At 48.1% G+C, this 14007-nt stretch overlaps 1 protein-coding gene across 11 annotated transcripts in view; it reads right to left on the minus strand.

The window, feature by feature from the left end:
* LOC105691043 overlaps window positions 1–14007 on the minus strand; it is a 149187-nt gene that overhangs the window by 15087 nt on the left and 120093 nt on the right. For 10 of the 11 annotated variants that reach the window (XM_048659568.1, XM_048659567.1, XM_048659571.1 and 7 more), the window contains one exon: window positions 4130–4412. In XM_048659568.1, the coding sequence (XP_048515525.1) occupies window positions 4130–4412 (283 nt within the window). Of the gene's footprint in view, window positions 1–4129; window positions 4413–5743; window positions 5854–14007 lie in introns of those variants that run through there. The other variant, XM_048659576.1, reaches the window with a different exon arrangement.

Genomic DNA, 14007 nt, shown 5'->3' on the forward strand with positions numbered 1-14007 from the left:
ACCCGACCGGGGTACAACGGATCGTCCGGCGTCCAAAGATGATTTTTTTAAGAAATGGACCTTTTTCTTTTTTTTTTTGTTTTGTTTCATCTCATTTTCGTTGGCTTATTTTTTTCGGAGAGCCGATATACACACGCACACATGAAGAGGTATCGATTATCTACGCTTCGATAGACACCACCTTTTACCGCGGTCGCGTGGATAAGAATTTTTATTTAATCTTAATTACCGAAAAATACCTCGGGGGACTCGGGGAAGACCGCTGCTCTATGCGCGAGCTAATCTCCGACTCCCGAAACTAACGAACCCCAGTCCTAGGCTTGGGCGCGCGCGCTCGGTAGGAAAGGAAAAATTTATGCGAGATAAGGAAGAAAAAAAAAAGAATTTCCAAAAGCTCCCTAAGGCGTAATGTATGCCGCACTCATTCGGAAGCGATATCGGCGTGACCCAAAACTTTCTTCGGTTTCGGTTTTTCTCTTCGTCATCTTTCGGTATCGAGTCTTTGTGTGCAGTGCAGCGGGTGCAAGGAATTTGGAAGTGGTGACTTTTTTCGTGGCTCGGCGGTACAACGACGGTTGCGAGTCGATGCTATCTATCCTTTCTTCGTTTGATCTGGTGCACGCACACGCGTGCGTTTATCTCTGTGTTCATTTGAGAAGGGAGTAAGAGGTGGAGGTGGAGGAGGAGGAGGTAGCGGGCAGTGGCTTTTCTGTCGGATGTCGGACGAAGATGCAGCCTTCTCGCGCTACTATGCGGTTCGCGTTTTGCCCTTGCGTATACGGAGAGAGTAAGGAGGCTGGCTGGCTTCGCGCAACGCGTCGACGGGCTGAACGCGGGTTCTCCCCCGGGGGAATATTCAACTGGCCCGGCCAATAAATCTAGGGAAGATCGTCGCCCGATAATACGCGTGGGGGCTTAAAAGTGGCTGCTGCTGTTGCTGCTGCTGTTGCTGTTGCTGCCGTTGCCGATGCTGCGAAACGGTCCAGTGTACACGCCTCGGAAAAAGGAGGACGAGAAAAAAAAAAAAAAGGGGAAAAATAAAATTCCAAACGGAAAAAACGAAAAATCAGACGCGCACCCCGCGCGCCCGGAGTAACACCTCGTTACGCATTTTCGGAGCTTCGCACTTCGTCCTTTCGCTCTTTTACTCCTCGTTTTCCTACTATTTTTTTTTTTTACTTTTGTTTTTTATTTTTTCACCCGGAGCGCGCGGTCTACGCCGGGATAAGATCATCCGGTACATCGGCCGTAATATGTGTATCCTATAAAAGCGGCGTACCCGGGGCATTCCTTCATTCGCACCGGCGGTTGTTTATCACTGTAAAAGGTCGCGACACCTACGGATACGTTCGTTGGGCATCTCGAAAGGGTTCTTCTCCGACGAACGATCCTCGTCCGTGTGTGCGGTTTCTACACTATCTAAAATTTCCGCGACGAGCTCCCGAGATTTTTCTCTACCCGTGTACGCGTGATATACGAACACTGAGCGCGACGAGGAGAGAGAAAGGAGAGGATGAGGAGGATGAGGAAAAAAGGAAAAAAAAAAAAAAATCAGAAGGGTAGAAGCTGCTGCGTAAGGAATAAGAGTCATCCTCATATCCCCTCGTCGTTTACGTACTCGAAGGTGAGTGAGTGAGTGAGTGAGTGAGTGTGTGCGCGCGTACACCTTCGAGAATTGCGAGTGTCATTTGTCACCGGTGGAGTGGTCTTTAATTTTCACCCGTGCGGGAGAACGTTTTGTCTTTTAGTTTTATTCCTCGGTAGGGTTTTTATACTCCTCGGGGGCAGATGTGTATCTGTGTACATATAACTGCACACGCGGTGAGTTCTGTCCGATGCCCTCTGTAACATTTTTCTATATATATATGTATATATATATACCTGCCCAGCGTATATAATTTTACATGTACATACGTACGACCGTATGTACACGTGTGGCACCTACGCGTTCGGTTTATTTTAATTTTATTATTCTAAGCTTTTTTTTCTTTCTTTCTGTTTTTTTTTTTTTTTTTTTTTTTCTTCTATTCTATTCCTTCCTCTCGATCATCGAACCCTCCAGCTGCCGAACGTCAAACTGGAATTTACAACGTTGACAGGTAAAAATTACCGTGCGGGTTCAAGGGGTCGTCAATAACCAACGATTGGGAATTGAAAAGTAGGAAATAATGCGAGAGGATATATATATATATGTATATATTAAATATGAATAATTCAAGGGCGTAAAGGTCTGCGGGCCCTCGCCATATTACATTCGTATAATATCGATCCTGGAGATCTCTAAATTTTCTCTCTAATTTCATTTGAAAGACAGAGAAAAAAAAACCGAAAAAAAAAAACTTCACCGCAATTAAACGTCATTCAATTCTCTACGAGGTTCGAAGATGCGCAGGTGATGCGTTCGTAGAGCGTTGAGCGAGGTCGCGTCGGGTGCCGATCCGCTAATTATATCGCGTCAAGGGGGAGGCGTTGATTATCGCGCGTCTAACGTGCGCCGCCCTTTCGTCCTCGCCCTTTTTTTTCCAGCGTGTTCGGGTCCTCCGTAAAGGAATCGCCGAGCATTTAGTTCGACACCTCGTAAGCTTCGGACGAAGGGGAAAAAAAAGAGAGATTCCGCAGCCGCCGTAAATATCGTCGAACGATATAACGGCGAGTGGTACAGAGATTCACGGGTCGTTCCGTACAGGGGGAGGGTTTTACCCTGCGAACGGTTTCTATCGGATTCTTCGCACGCTCTTGTTATTATACTATACTCGCGGTACGCCATTTTGTTCCGTATGAGAACGACTTCTGTATTCCCCCTCGATGGTATTCACGGTAATGGCGATAATGGGCCCCCCGTTTATACACACGTCTTCAGGATCTGGTTGTACGCGCGTACGGTGTGTGTGTGTGTATACGTATATACGCAGCTAGCGGAGGAAACAACGAGGCGAACAGGGGGCGATCCGGTGTGTGTTGGTGAGAAAATATATTCACGTGTTGGTTCGTCGGGGCCGAACACAGTTTCACGAGTCAGAAATAAAGGAAAAAGAGGGAAGGAGGAGGAGGAGGAGGAGGAGGGTTTGTCGGACGTTCGTGCAGCTTGCAGCAACCGCGTTCACCGATACCCCATTGGTCGAGCGTACCGGATGTGAGGCCCTCGCGTCCGGCCCTCCCCGGTACAAAACCGACCGCGCCGTTAGCCGCCCCGATGTGAAATTATTACTTTTAATTTAATACATCGACGGCGGGAAATATACGGCAGTGCGACTCGTTATTATTGCCGAGGTGCCCCCGAGCCACCAGAAACTACCGATTCGGAGGGGGCACCGAAAAACCAGCGAACCGTGCAGCGGCAGCGCGCTCTCTCCACTCACAACCGTCGTCGGGTCGCATTCCGGCCCTAGTTTAGTTAGACCGCAAGATGGCCGAACGATTCGACCGAAATCCAGCGGTAACAGGCCCTGCGCCCTAATATCCGTTCGCTTGAAATTACTACTGGGCATTAAGGTCTAATCGACTCTCGACTAATGTACGCGTACGAGTGGATAGTACTTTTCGGGTTATCCGTATGAGAAAATTACTTTGTTACTTCCTCCGAAACTTATGCCGTACACTCGACAAAGCTGGGGCTTTTTTTTTTCTTTTTTTTTTTTGGCCCGTTGAATTCCGAAAATTACGACACAGATAATTAAGAGAAGAGAGGAGAGGCGAGGATCTCTGATTCTGTTCACGAAACTGGCGAAGATCGCTCGTGATAATTTTTTAACTATTTCTCACGTTCCTTGAAAAAAAAATATTCTTCAAGGATTTCGATGATCCGCGTATAGAGACGTAGATCGAATGTACCGTCGAGCCGAGTCCGGACCAATAGTAATTATTTAAATTGACCCGATCGAGGATCGATCGTTTTTCCGATAGAAAGAGTCGAATGAAGACGTTTACGCGTATACTATATTATTCATGCGGACGAGTCATCCTTCGACGCTAATAAATTCATGCGAAACGAACAACGCGTGACACACTCTTGGTGTGGGATATATACCCGGCGGCTGAGATCACTCTTCGGCGATGACCGTTGAAAAATAATCGCCGATTTTTTCAGATTCTTTCGAACGAATTCGAGGAGAGAAAAAAATATATTCACCCAACGTCCCGTCCAATGAGAAGGCGTGTCTGTCGTGTCTCCATGCCCAGGAGCACAGGTCGCAGGTCGTGAGTCCATCGGTGGCGATACCTTCTTCGGGTAGATAGGGAGGTCGCGGCGGCGGAGGGACGAAAGTACCGATCGCTGCCCACAGAGAATCCATGTCGTTCGGTGACCCCGTGTAATAGAGGAGTTCCTCTTCGGCGACTCCGGACCACCAATCCATGTCACTCGATACGGGATTTACGGCACTCGGACTGGAACTGCTACCGGCCACTGTGACCTGATAAAAGAAGAAAACCGAAGTTCGGGAGTTAATTAAAAAGTTTTCAATACCATCCCCGACGATATTTACGACTCCCGTGGAACGCGAGACGCAGGTGCTACGTCATTCGCCTCATTAGCGCTCACGAATATATTATTCGTCCGATTCGAACTTTGAACTATTCTCGGACAGCGGGAATGGGATGATGTGGTTTTTTTCTTTTTCTTTTTTCTTTTTTTTCTATGGTATAAAGATGATAAATATTTGTGGTTCGATCGAGAGGCATGAGAATAGCGCGTGAGACGATTGAGAATTCAGACATCGATTCGAGAGAAGGAGAGCCTCGGAATTTATCACAATCGATATTTCATTAATCACGATAAAATTTGAAGCCGTTCGTCTCGCGAGTTTGGTTTTTTTTCTTTTTTATTTTTCTCTTAAAAACTAGACACGCATCTATTTTTTTTCTCCATTCGGTTTCCCCCCTCGCGTTCCTCCCTCTATTTTTTTTTCTCTCTCTCTCCTCTCGGCCGTCTTTCATCGCCGTACTCTCGGCAACGCGACTGCACCGGTGGTATACGCACTGCAGGTAACGCGGTACGAGTTGAGCGGTCGAGAGATTTATTTGCTTACGAAGAAAACGTAATATTTCACGGGGGGGGGGGGGGGGGGCTCGCGCGCATAAATACGAACGCTGACAACCCGCGAGTCCTAAGCAAACAAAACCTAATGGACTTACAACCGGCGTAATCCGATACCGATGGATACTGGGCCGGGCGGCGCTAGTGGACCGGGAAAACATTCGCTTCGTTTGCGACACAGGCGCCTCGGATTTTCTTTCGGCTTGTTTTTTGAGGACGAAGGGCGCCCCGCGCGCGCGACGACCGACGACAAGCAAACGTCGCGAGAGTGAAAAAGAGAAAAGAGAAAAGAAAAAAAGAAAAAAAAAATCATCGCGGAAACAGCGTCGAAACAAGCGGCCGCGAAGGGCCTGTTGTTTTAAGGGGTGGTTTCGGAAAAGCTTTGAGACGCGGAACGGGGGAAAGAAAAAAAAAAACAGAAAAAACAGAAAAAGAATAAAGAAAAACGGAGAAGGAAGAAAGGAGAGAAAAATCGACCAGCCCCGCGGGCCACGATGACGCGTTCAGCCCTCCGAACGACGATATGGGCGGCGCTGATGAACTGTTGTTCGAGAGGTTGTTCTAACATATCCGACAAACAAGGGGAACACCGGCGCGGGCGGCCACAAACAAAACCAAAATTCATGCCCAGCATATAGAGAGAAGCCCTCGTCATATTCCCATATATTCACCGTTACGGGCTTGCGTGTGTGTGTGTTATTTACTCACAAAAGAAGCTCGAACCCATCGACCGACTGACCTTGCGGTAAACACCACCCCGCGTATGTATACCTATACGGGAAACGGCTCACTCTTCGTCTATTGAAACTGTGTACGCGGGACTGACTGACGCATGCCGAGTCGGATAATAACCGAGAGATTATCTCGTTCGCGGTACTTATCTTTTATTGTGAGCTCTTATCTCGCCGTGGCTCGAAATTTACTTTGGCCTCGAGATGTTGAGGAGGCAAAGAGGAGCGACGAGGAAAAGTTGGAATTCCGGTATACCGCGGTACACACGCGCTGCAGTTTTTCGACATAATGATCGACACTGTCTACGATTTTTGTTTTATTTTATTTAGTTTTTTTCTTTTTATTTTCTTTTTTTTTCTTTGGGGTCTTTTCTCCGATGGGACCCGACGACGAGGAGCGCGAGAGAAAAGAGGACCCGTGTAACCCGTCGTACAATGGCGTCCATTGATCGGCTTAATTACCGTGATATCAGCGTAATTAAAGATCCGTTGCGCGGGGCCAACCTCGCGGCAACGTAGACCAGAGTTGGTCTACGAGGATAATACAACCGCTCGGGATATAAACCAAAGATGGAAAGTTTCTTTTTCTTCGCCACTCGGCTTCTCAAGCAGCGTCGCCGTGAGATTTTTTGAAAGCTGCGGCCTACGATTTCTTTCGGATTTTGCGGTAACCTGGATCCGCGGGTTGAATCGATTTGTCGGTAGAATTAATCGAGTTGTCGCCGATTTTTCGCGGTTTCGGATTCGCCGCCCGAACGTCAACTTTTTAGAGTACAAGGAAGAGGTGACGGGCATGCGATGGCCGATAAATCGGTGGATGGATCGGTGAACAAGAAAAAATGATAAATCCGAACTGACGATCGCTGAAATCAGTTATGGACGCGACCGCGGATCTGGGTAGTCCATTTTACTCTATTTTTTCCTGATCAGGTGTAACGCGGTCTCAAATTCTCAGTGCGCGGATCAGGAGAAAAATAATCGAGCCAATTATTCGATCGTCCCAAAGGGTGAGTAAACGAGTGTTAAAAATATTTCGTACGTATTACAAAAAAAAAACAGAAAGAAAGAAAGGAAGAAAAAAAAAAAGGGAGAGAAAAAGAGCGCTTACAAGATACTTTTCGTTAGTGAGATTTGCGACGGTCGAGAATCGCGCGGAGAGACGACCGCGCTGCATATTATACAATAACGTATCCATCCGAGGATGGGAATAAACGAGGCTGCCCGGCCGAGAACACGCGGTACGCCCGTGTAGTAACGCCGCCGCTTGTCATTATTTCGCCAGCCCTCATTATAATTATTACGTGTTGGCCCTCAGCTCTTTACGATCTCCGAAACCTTCGCTCATTCTCATCACCCTTTGGGCCGTTCTTCTCTCATCCTTAGGGTTATTTATGCAGCCTGATTTATATATACACACACAGACACGCGTATATCTCACCGTAACCACGGCTGTGGACCAGGTGCAATTTTCACAATCGCTCATTTTTATAGAAAACTACTAGTTTTCTCATAGTCGGCTACTACTTTTTTTTTTTTTTCTCTTTTCAACCAACCTCTCGGAATTTCCAACGTTACGTTGTATATTCCCGTGGGGCGAAAACCGAGGAGAAAATAATTATTTCAATAGCATTTAACCACGACCGTACGAACCCCGTTCGACTTTTCACCGTACACGGAACATTACCCGAGGCATTATATATATATATACGTGTTTTTTTTAGAGCCTAAAAATCTACATATCGACGCCGAGCGCGGGGTATCGGAAAGAAGGAGACTCCCCATTACCGTATACCTTGTCGTTGGGGGTAATCGAAGAGGCGTTCTTTCTTTTTCGGAGTAGCTGTTTCACCTATACTTCTAGCTTGCGGCTGGTTTTCGGTTAAGAAATTATCGTCCCTCACCGCAGACTGAAATCTACGCGGCTCCCTCTATAGAGTTTCTTTCGCTTCGGATTGAGTATTTAAGGAATTAGTAGGCACTCCGTATTTCGGTGGATTATTTTTTCGTTTTTTTTTTTCTCTCGATTCCTTCGGTATCGCTTGAAAATACATTCCCGACAAATTATATATTCTTCTTTTAATTCGGAGTCGTTTAATTCCCCCCCCTTCCCCCCACCCCCACCGGACTTTATTGGATCCTGCGGAGAGCAACGCGGCGGCGCCAATTATGCGTGGATATAATTATATGTGTACACAGGATCCGTTGCGCCGCTCCTAAAACGAGGAGCGGAAGCGGAGATCGAAAAATTCCGAAGGTTCCGATACGCTATTTTAGCACCGTCGTTGAAAACAACGATCGAAAAATTATTACCCGCGTTCAAAATGCGACGGCGGCGCGTGTAGATTTGTCCGGGACATTTTTTCGGCCCACGATTCTTTAGCGCTCGTTCACCCCCCTCCAACCGCGCCAACCCCCTCGGCGCTCGAAGAAGCCGTATTGTACGGCGAAAAGAAAATAACGAAATTCGAGAAACACGTAACGGAGAAGAACATGCCGCGAAGTACCGAACGCCGTACGATAATAATTAACGGCGTCGCGGTACGAAGCAATAATTTTTTCTCTCTCTCTTCCCATTTTCGTTTGCGAATTTATCCCGGATTTTCCCCGGTGAGAATCCAACGGATTCGGAAAACTTCGAGGAATCTCGCCCTGAATCTTGACGTAGAGAAATCAGCGGTTTGCGAAAAGAACGAGTAAAAGTTTGCCAAACTTTTCGACTCTCCCATAGTTGTAGCGCTGGGTATACCTATATCTCTACGTTTGTGTTCGTTCTATTCCTTTTCCCTCGGGCCGCTGAAATTCACGCGGGTCCCGAGGCGGCTAACTTGACACGCCGCGCGCTACACAAAACCAACGTCTTGGCGAATTTCTAACCGGCTTCGGAAATATTTGCAATTCTGACACATTCGCGGCGAAGAACGGGCGACGCAGCGGCCCGCTTTTGCGGCCGCGGGGGTAAGGAGTCCGCGCGTTTCGTCCGTCGGTTGCATCGTTACGCCCGAATTCCGCGGGCGGGGCGCCGAAGACGGCGGAGGACCATTCGAATACCAAACGATTCCCGGAAACGTAGTTTGCGGGATGGCATGATCGGGAGGGAAGGGTGGAGGGGAGGAAGAGGGAGGATCGTCGTCAACGTCTCTCGGATCCCGGGGATCGGAGAGGGCGAGGAGTGAAGTAGATCCCGTCGACCGGCGACGTTAAGAGGATTCGCTCGGCGGGCTCCGGTTTGAGGAGTTGCTAAGGACGGGAGGCGATGCCGAAGGGCCGAAGTCGCTGACGGGGTGACCGGGCCGTATATAACGGATAATTGACAGCCGCCGAGAAGAGAGAGCGTCGTTTGCTTTGCATGGACATCGGTCGAATTGGCGCGATACAAACGCGAGAGTGGAACGCGATGAAACTCTTCGAAGACCGAACGAAAGAACCGCGCGCGCGCTGCGTTCGCGGACGGGAAAAGTCATGTGCGCCCGCGGTATTAAACCGTCGCGACGTACGCGATCTCCGCGTCGCACCGACGTCCCGTCTGAGGTATAAGAACGACGTGAACTTGTGCCCTGAATCGCTTGGCAATTTGTCGGTAAGAATTTCGCTCAACGGATCGATGATGCCGCGAGTGAATTAAAAGGAGATCGAGATAAGCGACAATGCGTGCGGTACGGCAGATGAGGAGGAATAAGAAGAAGAAGAAGAAGGAGAAGGAGAAGAAGAAGAAGAATCCCATTTTTCAGAGTCTTCGAAAGGATGATTCGGAAAACGCCGAAAGGTCCGACGTACGATCCTCGTCAATCTTTTACGATGAATAGAAACTCCGCGATCCGATGATCGGGAGTAAGAGAGAGAGAGAGCGAGAGAGAGCGCGGGTTAAAAAATTACAAAAATATGACTCGGCATATTCCGTTTTAATTTGAGAATTGTATATCGGGGTTTGGCTCATTGTCGATTAAGGGCCATTCCGAATATTGTTTATTATTATTGTTGTTGTTATTTCTTTTTCCGTACACGTACACCCTTGTCATTTTCTCTGTGCTTCTGCCGCTTCTCGCACCTGCGCTAAGGTGGGATACGATTATTCATTTTTCTCATTTACGTCACTCTCCATATATTCCTTTCGTACAATCCGCTTCGATTATTTCGCTCCCACCGGCAAACGAATCGACAAATTATCCAATCCGATAAATTGCTGTAAATCACCTAGCGATATACAATAAAATACAACGGAATTAGCGAAGAAACGTAAAAAGGAAGAGTTACGAAATTCGGAGACCGAACGATTGAGATATGAAAGTGATTTTGCGTATCATTAACAGACCACGTCGTTTACCGCACCATAATTTTCTCGCGGCGAACATTAAATACAACTTCCTACAAATGTGGGCTAAATTTTTTCTCCTCCCTCCTCCTTTCATTTTATCCCTACATTCGTGAGCGTGAATTTCGGTACCCGTATACCACGTCCCACACCTGTTCCCGGTCGTACGACTCGATCCGAATTCGAGAATCCCTTTTTCTTCCCTCCCGCCGTACAATTTTACGTGAAACGTCCACAAACACCGATACAATCTATACCTAGCGACGCGATGAAGAGTCGAAGGTTTTTTCACAAGTAATTTTATTTCCACCCGCAGTTCGGGGGTGCCCCTATGAAGTCCGTAAGCAACAAATTCGGATATTTTGACGTTTCGAATTTATCTGCCGATCATTCGGAAGCCAATCTATGGGGGAATTTCTGCTCCGAAAACTCTGAAAACTCCCTGGCTGCGGTTGTGAAAAGAAAAAAAAAAAAAAGATAATACGACCGGGAGAAATGAGACGTCTGAGAAAAACGAAGTAGGAATGGTAAAAAATTTTCCGAAAAATGTGTCGTGGCTCGGGGGGGGGGGGGGGGGGGGGGGGGGGTTCGGTCCTTCGGTTACCTGCTCTCGCTGTCTACCTGAGCACTTCGAAATACATTTCGGGGGAGAGGCACCTTTTTTTTTTTCACGTATAGAACACAGTTGATTATCATATCGCTTTTGTTTTTTTCGTGAGCCACCGTACGAGCCCTCCGGTCGTTCGTCCTCTCTACTCTACTCAGGTATAACGTATAAATATCGAATACCGAACGGTCTTCTATCTTGCAAATGACGTGTCATCCTCTTAGCCCGTTGTTACATACGGGCATCGTGATGGGGAATAGTCCAGATTAAAATCCTTCGGGGTCTTCTAACGGTGGCAGCTGTCTAATCTCATAATGGCGTCACGGGACCCGTCAATGCTCTCGGAACGCGGTGTCATAATATTATACGACGGCTGTCCGCCACCCGTCAAGTCCGTCTCTTATTGGTCGACAATGTCCCGAATTAGTCAAACCGGTAAACGACTCGCGTCGTCGAGAGGGACGGATCTTCGACCGGACGATGGAAGAAGTAACGCGCTCCGCGATTCTACGTACCTCCATTTCCCATACAGCTTCGTTAATTTGACGAAAAAATTTTCGACATTGACAACGAGTCACCCCGCGGAAAAACTCCACGATGTATTTCGTTATCTGGAAATGAAGAGAAACAACGTTCTCCGATGACGGGGAGGCTCGTCGTCGTATCGAAACACGAAGAGAGTTTCACGAGACGCACGATGTTCATTTTTCCTCCTCGAGAACGCGTACAGCGTTATACGTTTAGCCGTTACGGCTACATCTCTACGTCGAACGGACCGCACGGAGTCGGTCGACGAAGCCTGTGGTCTTTTCTCCCTGCGTATAATGACTCAATCCGCGATCCCCCGGTTCCCACTCAGATTCTCTCTCGAAGATTACACCCTTTCCCCACTCCCCGTCCCTCCTCTCCCGTCTCCGCCCTTCTCCTTTTTACTCGGCTTCGCCGTCTCGCTCTTTCTTCGCGGTTCCTCACAAGACCCGGTGAGAAAGAAGCTTCCCCTCTCGCTCTCTACGCGATCCCTTCTCATTATTATATTTCTCCCTCTCTCCCTCTCTCTCTCTCTCTCTCTCTCTCTCGCTTCGTCGTCTCCGTCCTCGAGGCGCAACCCGTTCATTCGCGTGACGCGGTGCTGTTTGTACCGCGAACAGAAAAAAAAAAAAATTAAAAAAAACATTTACCTCCTTCATTCCGCACCCCGCGGCCCGCTACTCTTTTCCTCAACCCCCTCCCTCCCTCTCGGTTCGTAGCCGCAACTTGGAATTGTACGAATCCGACGAAATTTCAAATTTCGGCTGTTGGACTTCGGATTCCGTTACGAGGAAAATGTGAAACTACGGGAGGGCAAAAATTCGGAGTAACAATTTTATTTCCGAATAACGATTTCGTCCGGGTCAGCGGGTACCTATAGCGTTAGAATTTTTCTACGTTAATTTTACGTCGCGTAATCTGGGTATGAAAATCTAAAGGTATTACGACATTCAATAGTACAAAAGGAATTTAATTAACCGTACGATAGCATAAAGTCATGCGGTCGATAGCGGCATCCGCATCGGCTTCTATCCGGCGTATCGGGGCTGCCGAGGAGCGTCTACTTTCCCTCCGGGTCCTTTACGGTGGAAGGTAGTAGTGCGAGTAGCGCTTCTTCTTCTTCTTATTCTTCTTCTTATTTTCGCCCCGACGCCGGGCCCGCTACTTCCATATCGTTTCACTAATACTCCGTCCGCATTACCGACAATACGCCTCTAGCTAAAGTTGACAGTGACTCCTTGCCGGTGACCAAGCGCTTTTCTACCAACAATGAATAGACCTTATATACCTTCTCCGGCAGCCCGCGCGGCCTACAACCTCTTCGGGGACTCTTCAATCCTCGCGACTCACCGCCCCGGGGGCACCGTACGGCACCACTTATAAAAATGAAAAAAATAAAAATAGAAAAAAAAATAGAAAAAAAGAAAAAAAAAGACACACACACATTCGTCCCTTTTTTTCCTTTCTTCTCTCGTCTCCCGACATCGAGTTCAAGTGGCGTGGAGATATCACACTACTCGCGAGGGACGACGTTGGGATCGGGTAAAACGTCCGCGATGATTCGTCGGAGCTTAATATTATAAGTGAAGAAGATCTCTTCGTGACAAGGTGCCGCGCGGTACTTTGCCCGTTAGACGGATCGGAGGAGTCCGGGCTATCCGGTTCGGGGATTGGGTAACGCGATGACCAGCTGCGCCGGGCTACAACATATTGTAAAATAAGTTCCTAGTATACAAGTGGAAGAAGCCACTTTGTGAGATTACCGTGAGATGAATAAGACGTCTCTATTTTCTAAACTCAGACCAGGCTCTACGGGTAGAGAGAAAAAGGTATTATTATGATTTCAATGGCCCCCCCCCCCTCCCCACGCACCCGGTCCGATCGATCGATCGGACGACTCGAGAAACCCGATGATCATGCCGCGCGCTTTTACTCCTCCTATACTTCTATATATGTATATACATATAATACGATTCTCCGATTCTATACTCCGTTTGCACACTGCTATCGAACCTCACAATCGGCAGTGATTGATTCCTCGGCATTTAACCGGTTCGTCTTATATACCGCGATATCATCATTAGCGGCGCGTGTCATTTGGTACACGCCCGTATGTATAATACGCGCGTCCGTGAACCACGGCGAGAAACATTTATCTCTTAATTCCGACGCCGCGGTGCGGTGCGGCGCGGTGCTTAATATCCCAAGTTTTCCCTCCGCCAATAAAAAAAAAACGAAAAAAAAAAAGGATAACAGAGCGATAAAACAAATGGGACTGAAAAAAAAAAGTTTCAGAATCGAAAGAATCGGAGATCGACTTCGTCGAATTTCTCGCCCCGAAAACTTTTCCGCACCCCGTCACACCTCGCGTCGTAAAGACGCAATAATAATCCGGCGGCACGCGCTTTTAACGAAGTCCAGGCTCGCCCCTGCTGTCCTTCCGAGCTGGTCAGTCGTCAGTGGGGTACGCGCACGTTGATCGTTTCGTTTTGCCGGGCCGCGGGAAGAGGGAAGAGGGAAGAGGGAAGAGGGAAGAAGGGAAGGAGGAGGGATGGGGGAGACCGGCGTCTGGACGCATCGGTACCGTCGAGGCGGAGGAATCCTTTGAGGTTTTGCGAGGGTCCCTAAAGAAGGCGTGAGAGTGACAAGGACAGCCTGTTATTTGGCCGTCGGTTCGGAGATTACACGCTGTCAACCAGGACTTGGTTCACTCGTACGGCTCCGAACTGCAGCCTTCTCTCCGTTTGACCGGGTTGTTTTAAGTTTCCGTTTTCCTTCCTCTCCGTTTTTTTTTATT

The sequence above is a fragment of the Athalia rosae genome, chromosome 8, assembly GCF_917208135.1.
Source record: "Athalia rosae chromosome 8, iyAthRosa1.1, whole genome shotgun sequence".
NCBI classification, from domain to species: Eukaryota; Metazoa; Arthropoda; class Insecta; order Hymenoptera; family Athaliidae; genus Athalia; species Athalia rosae.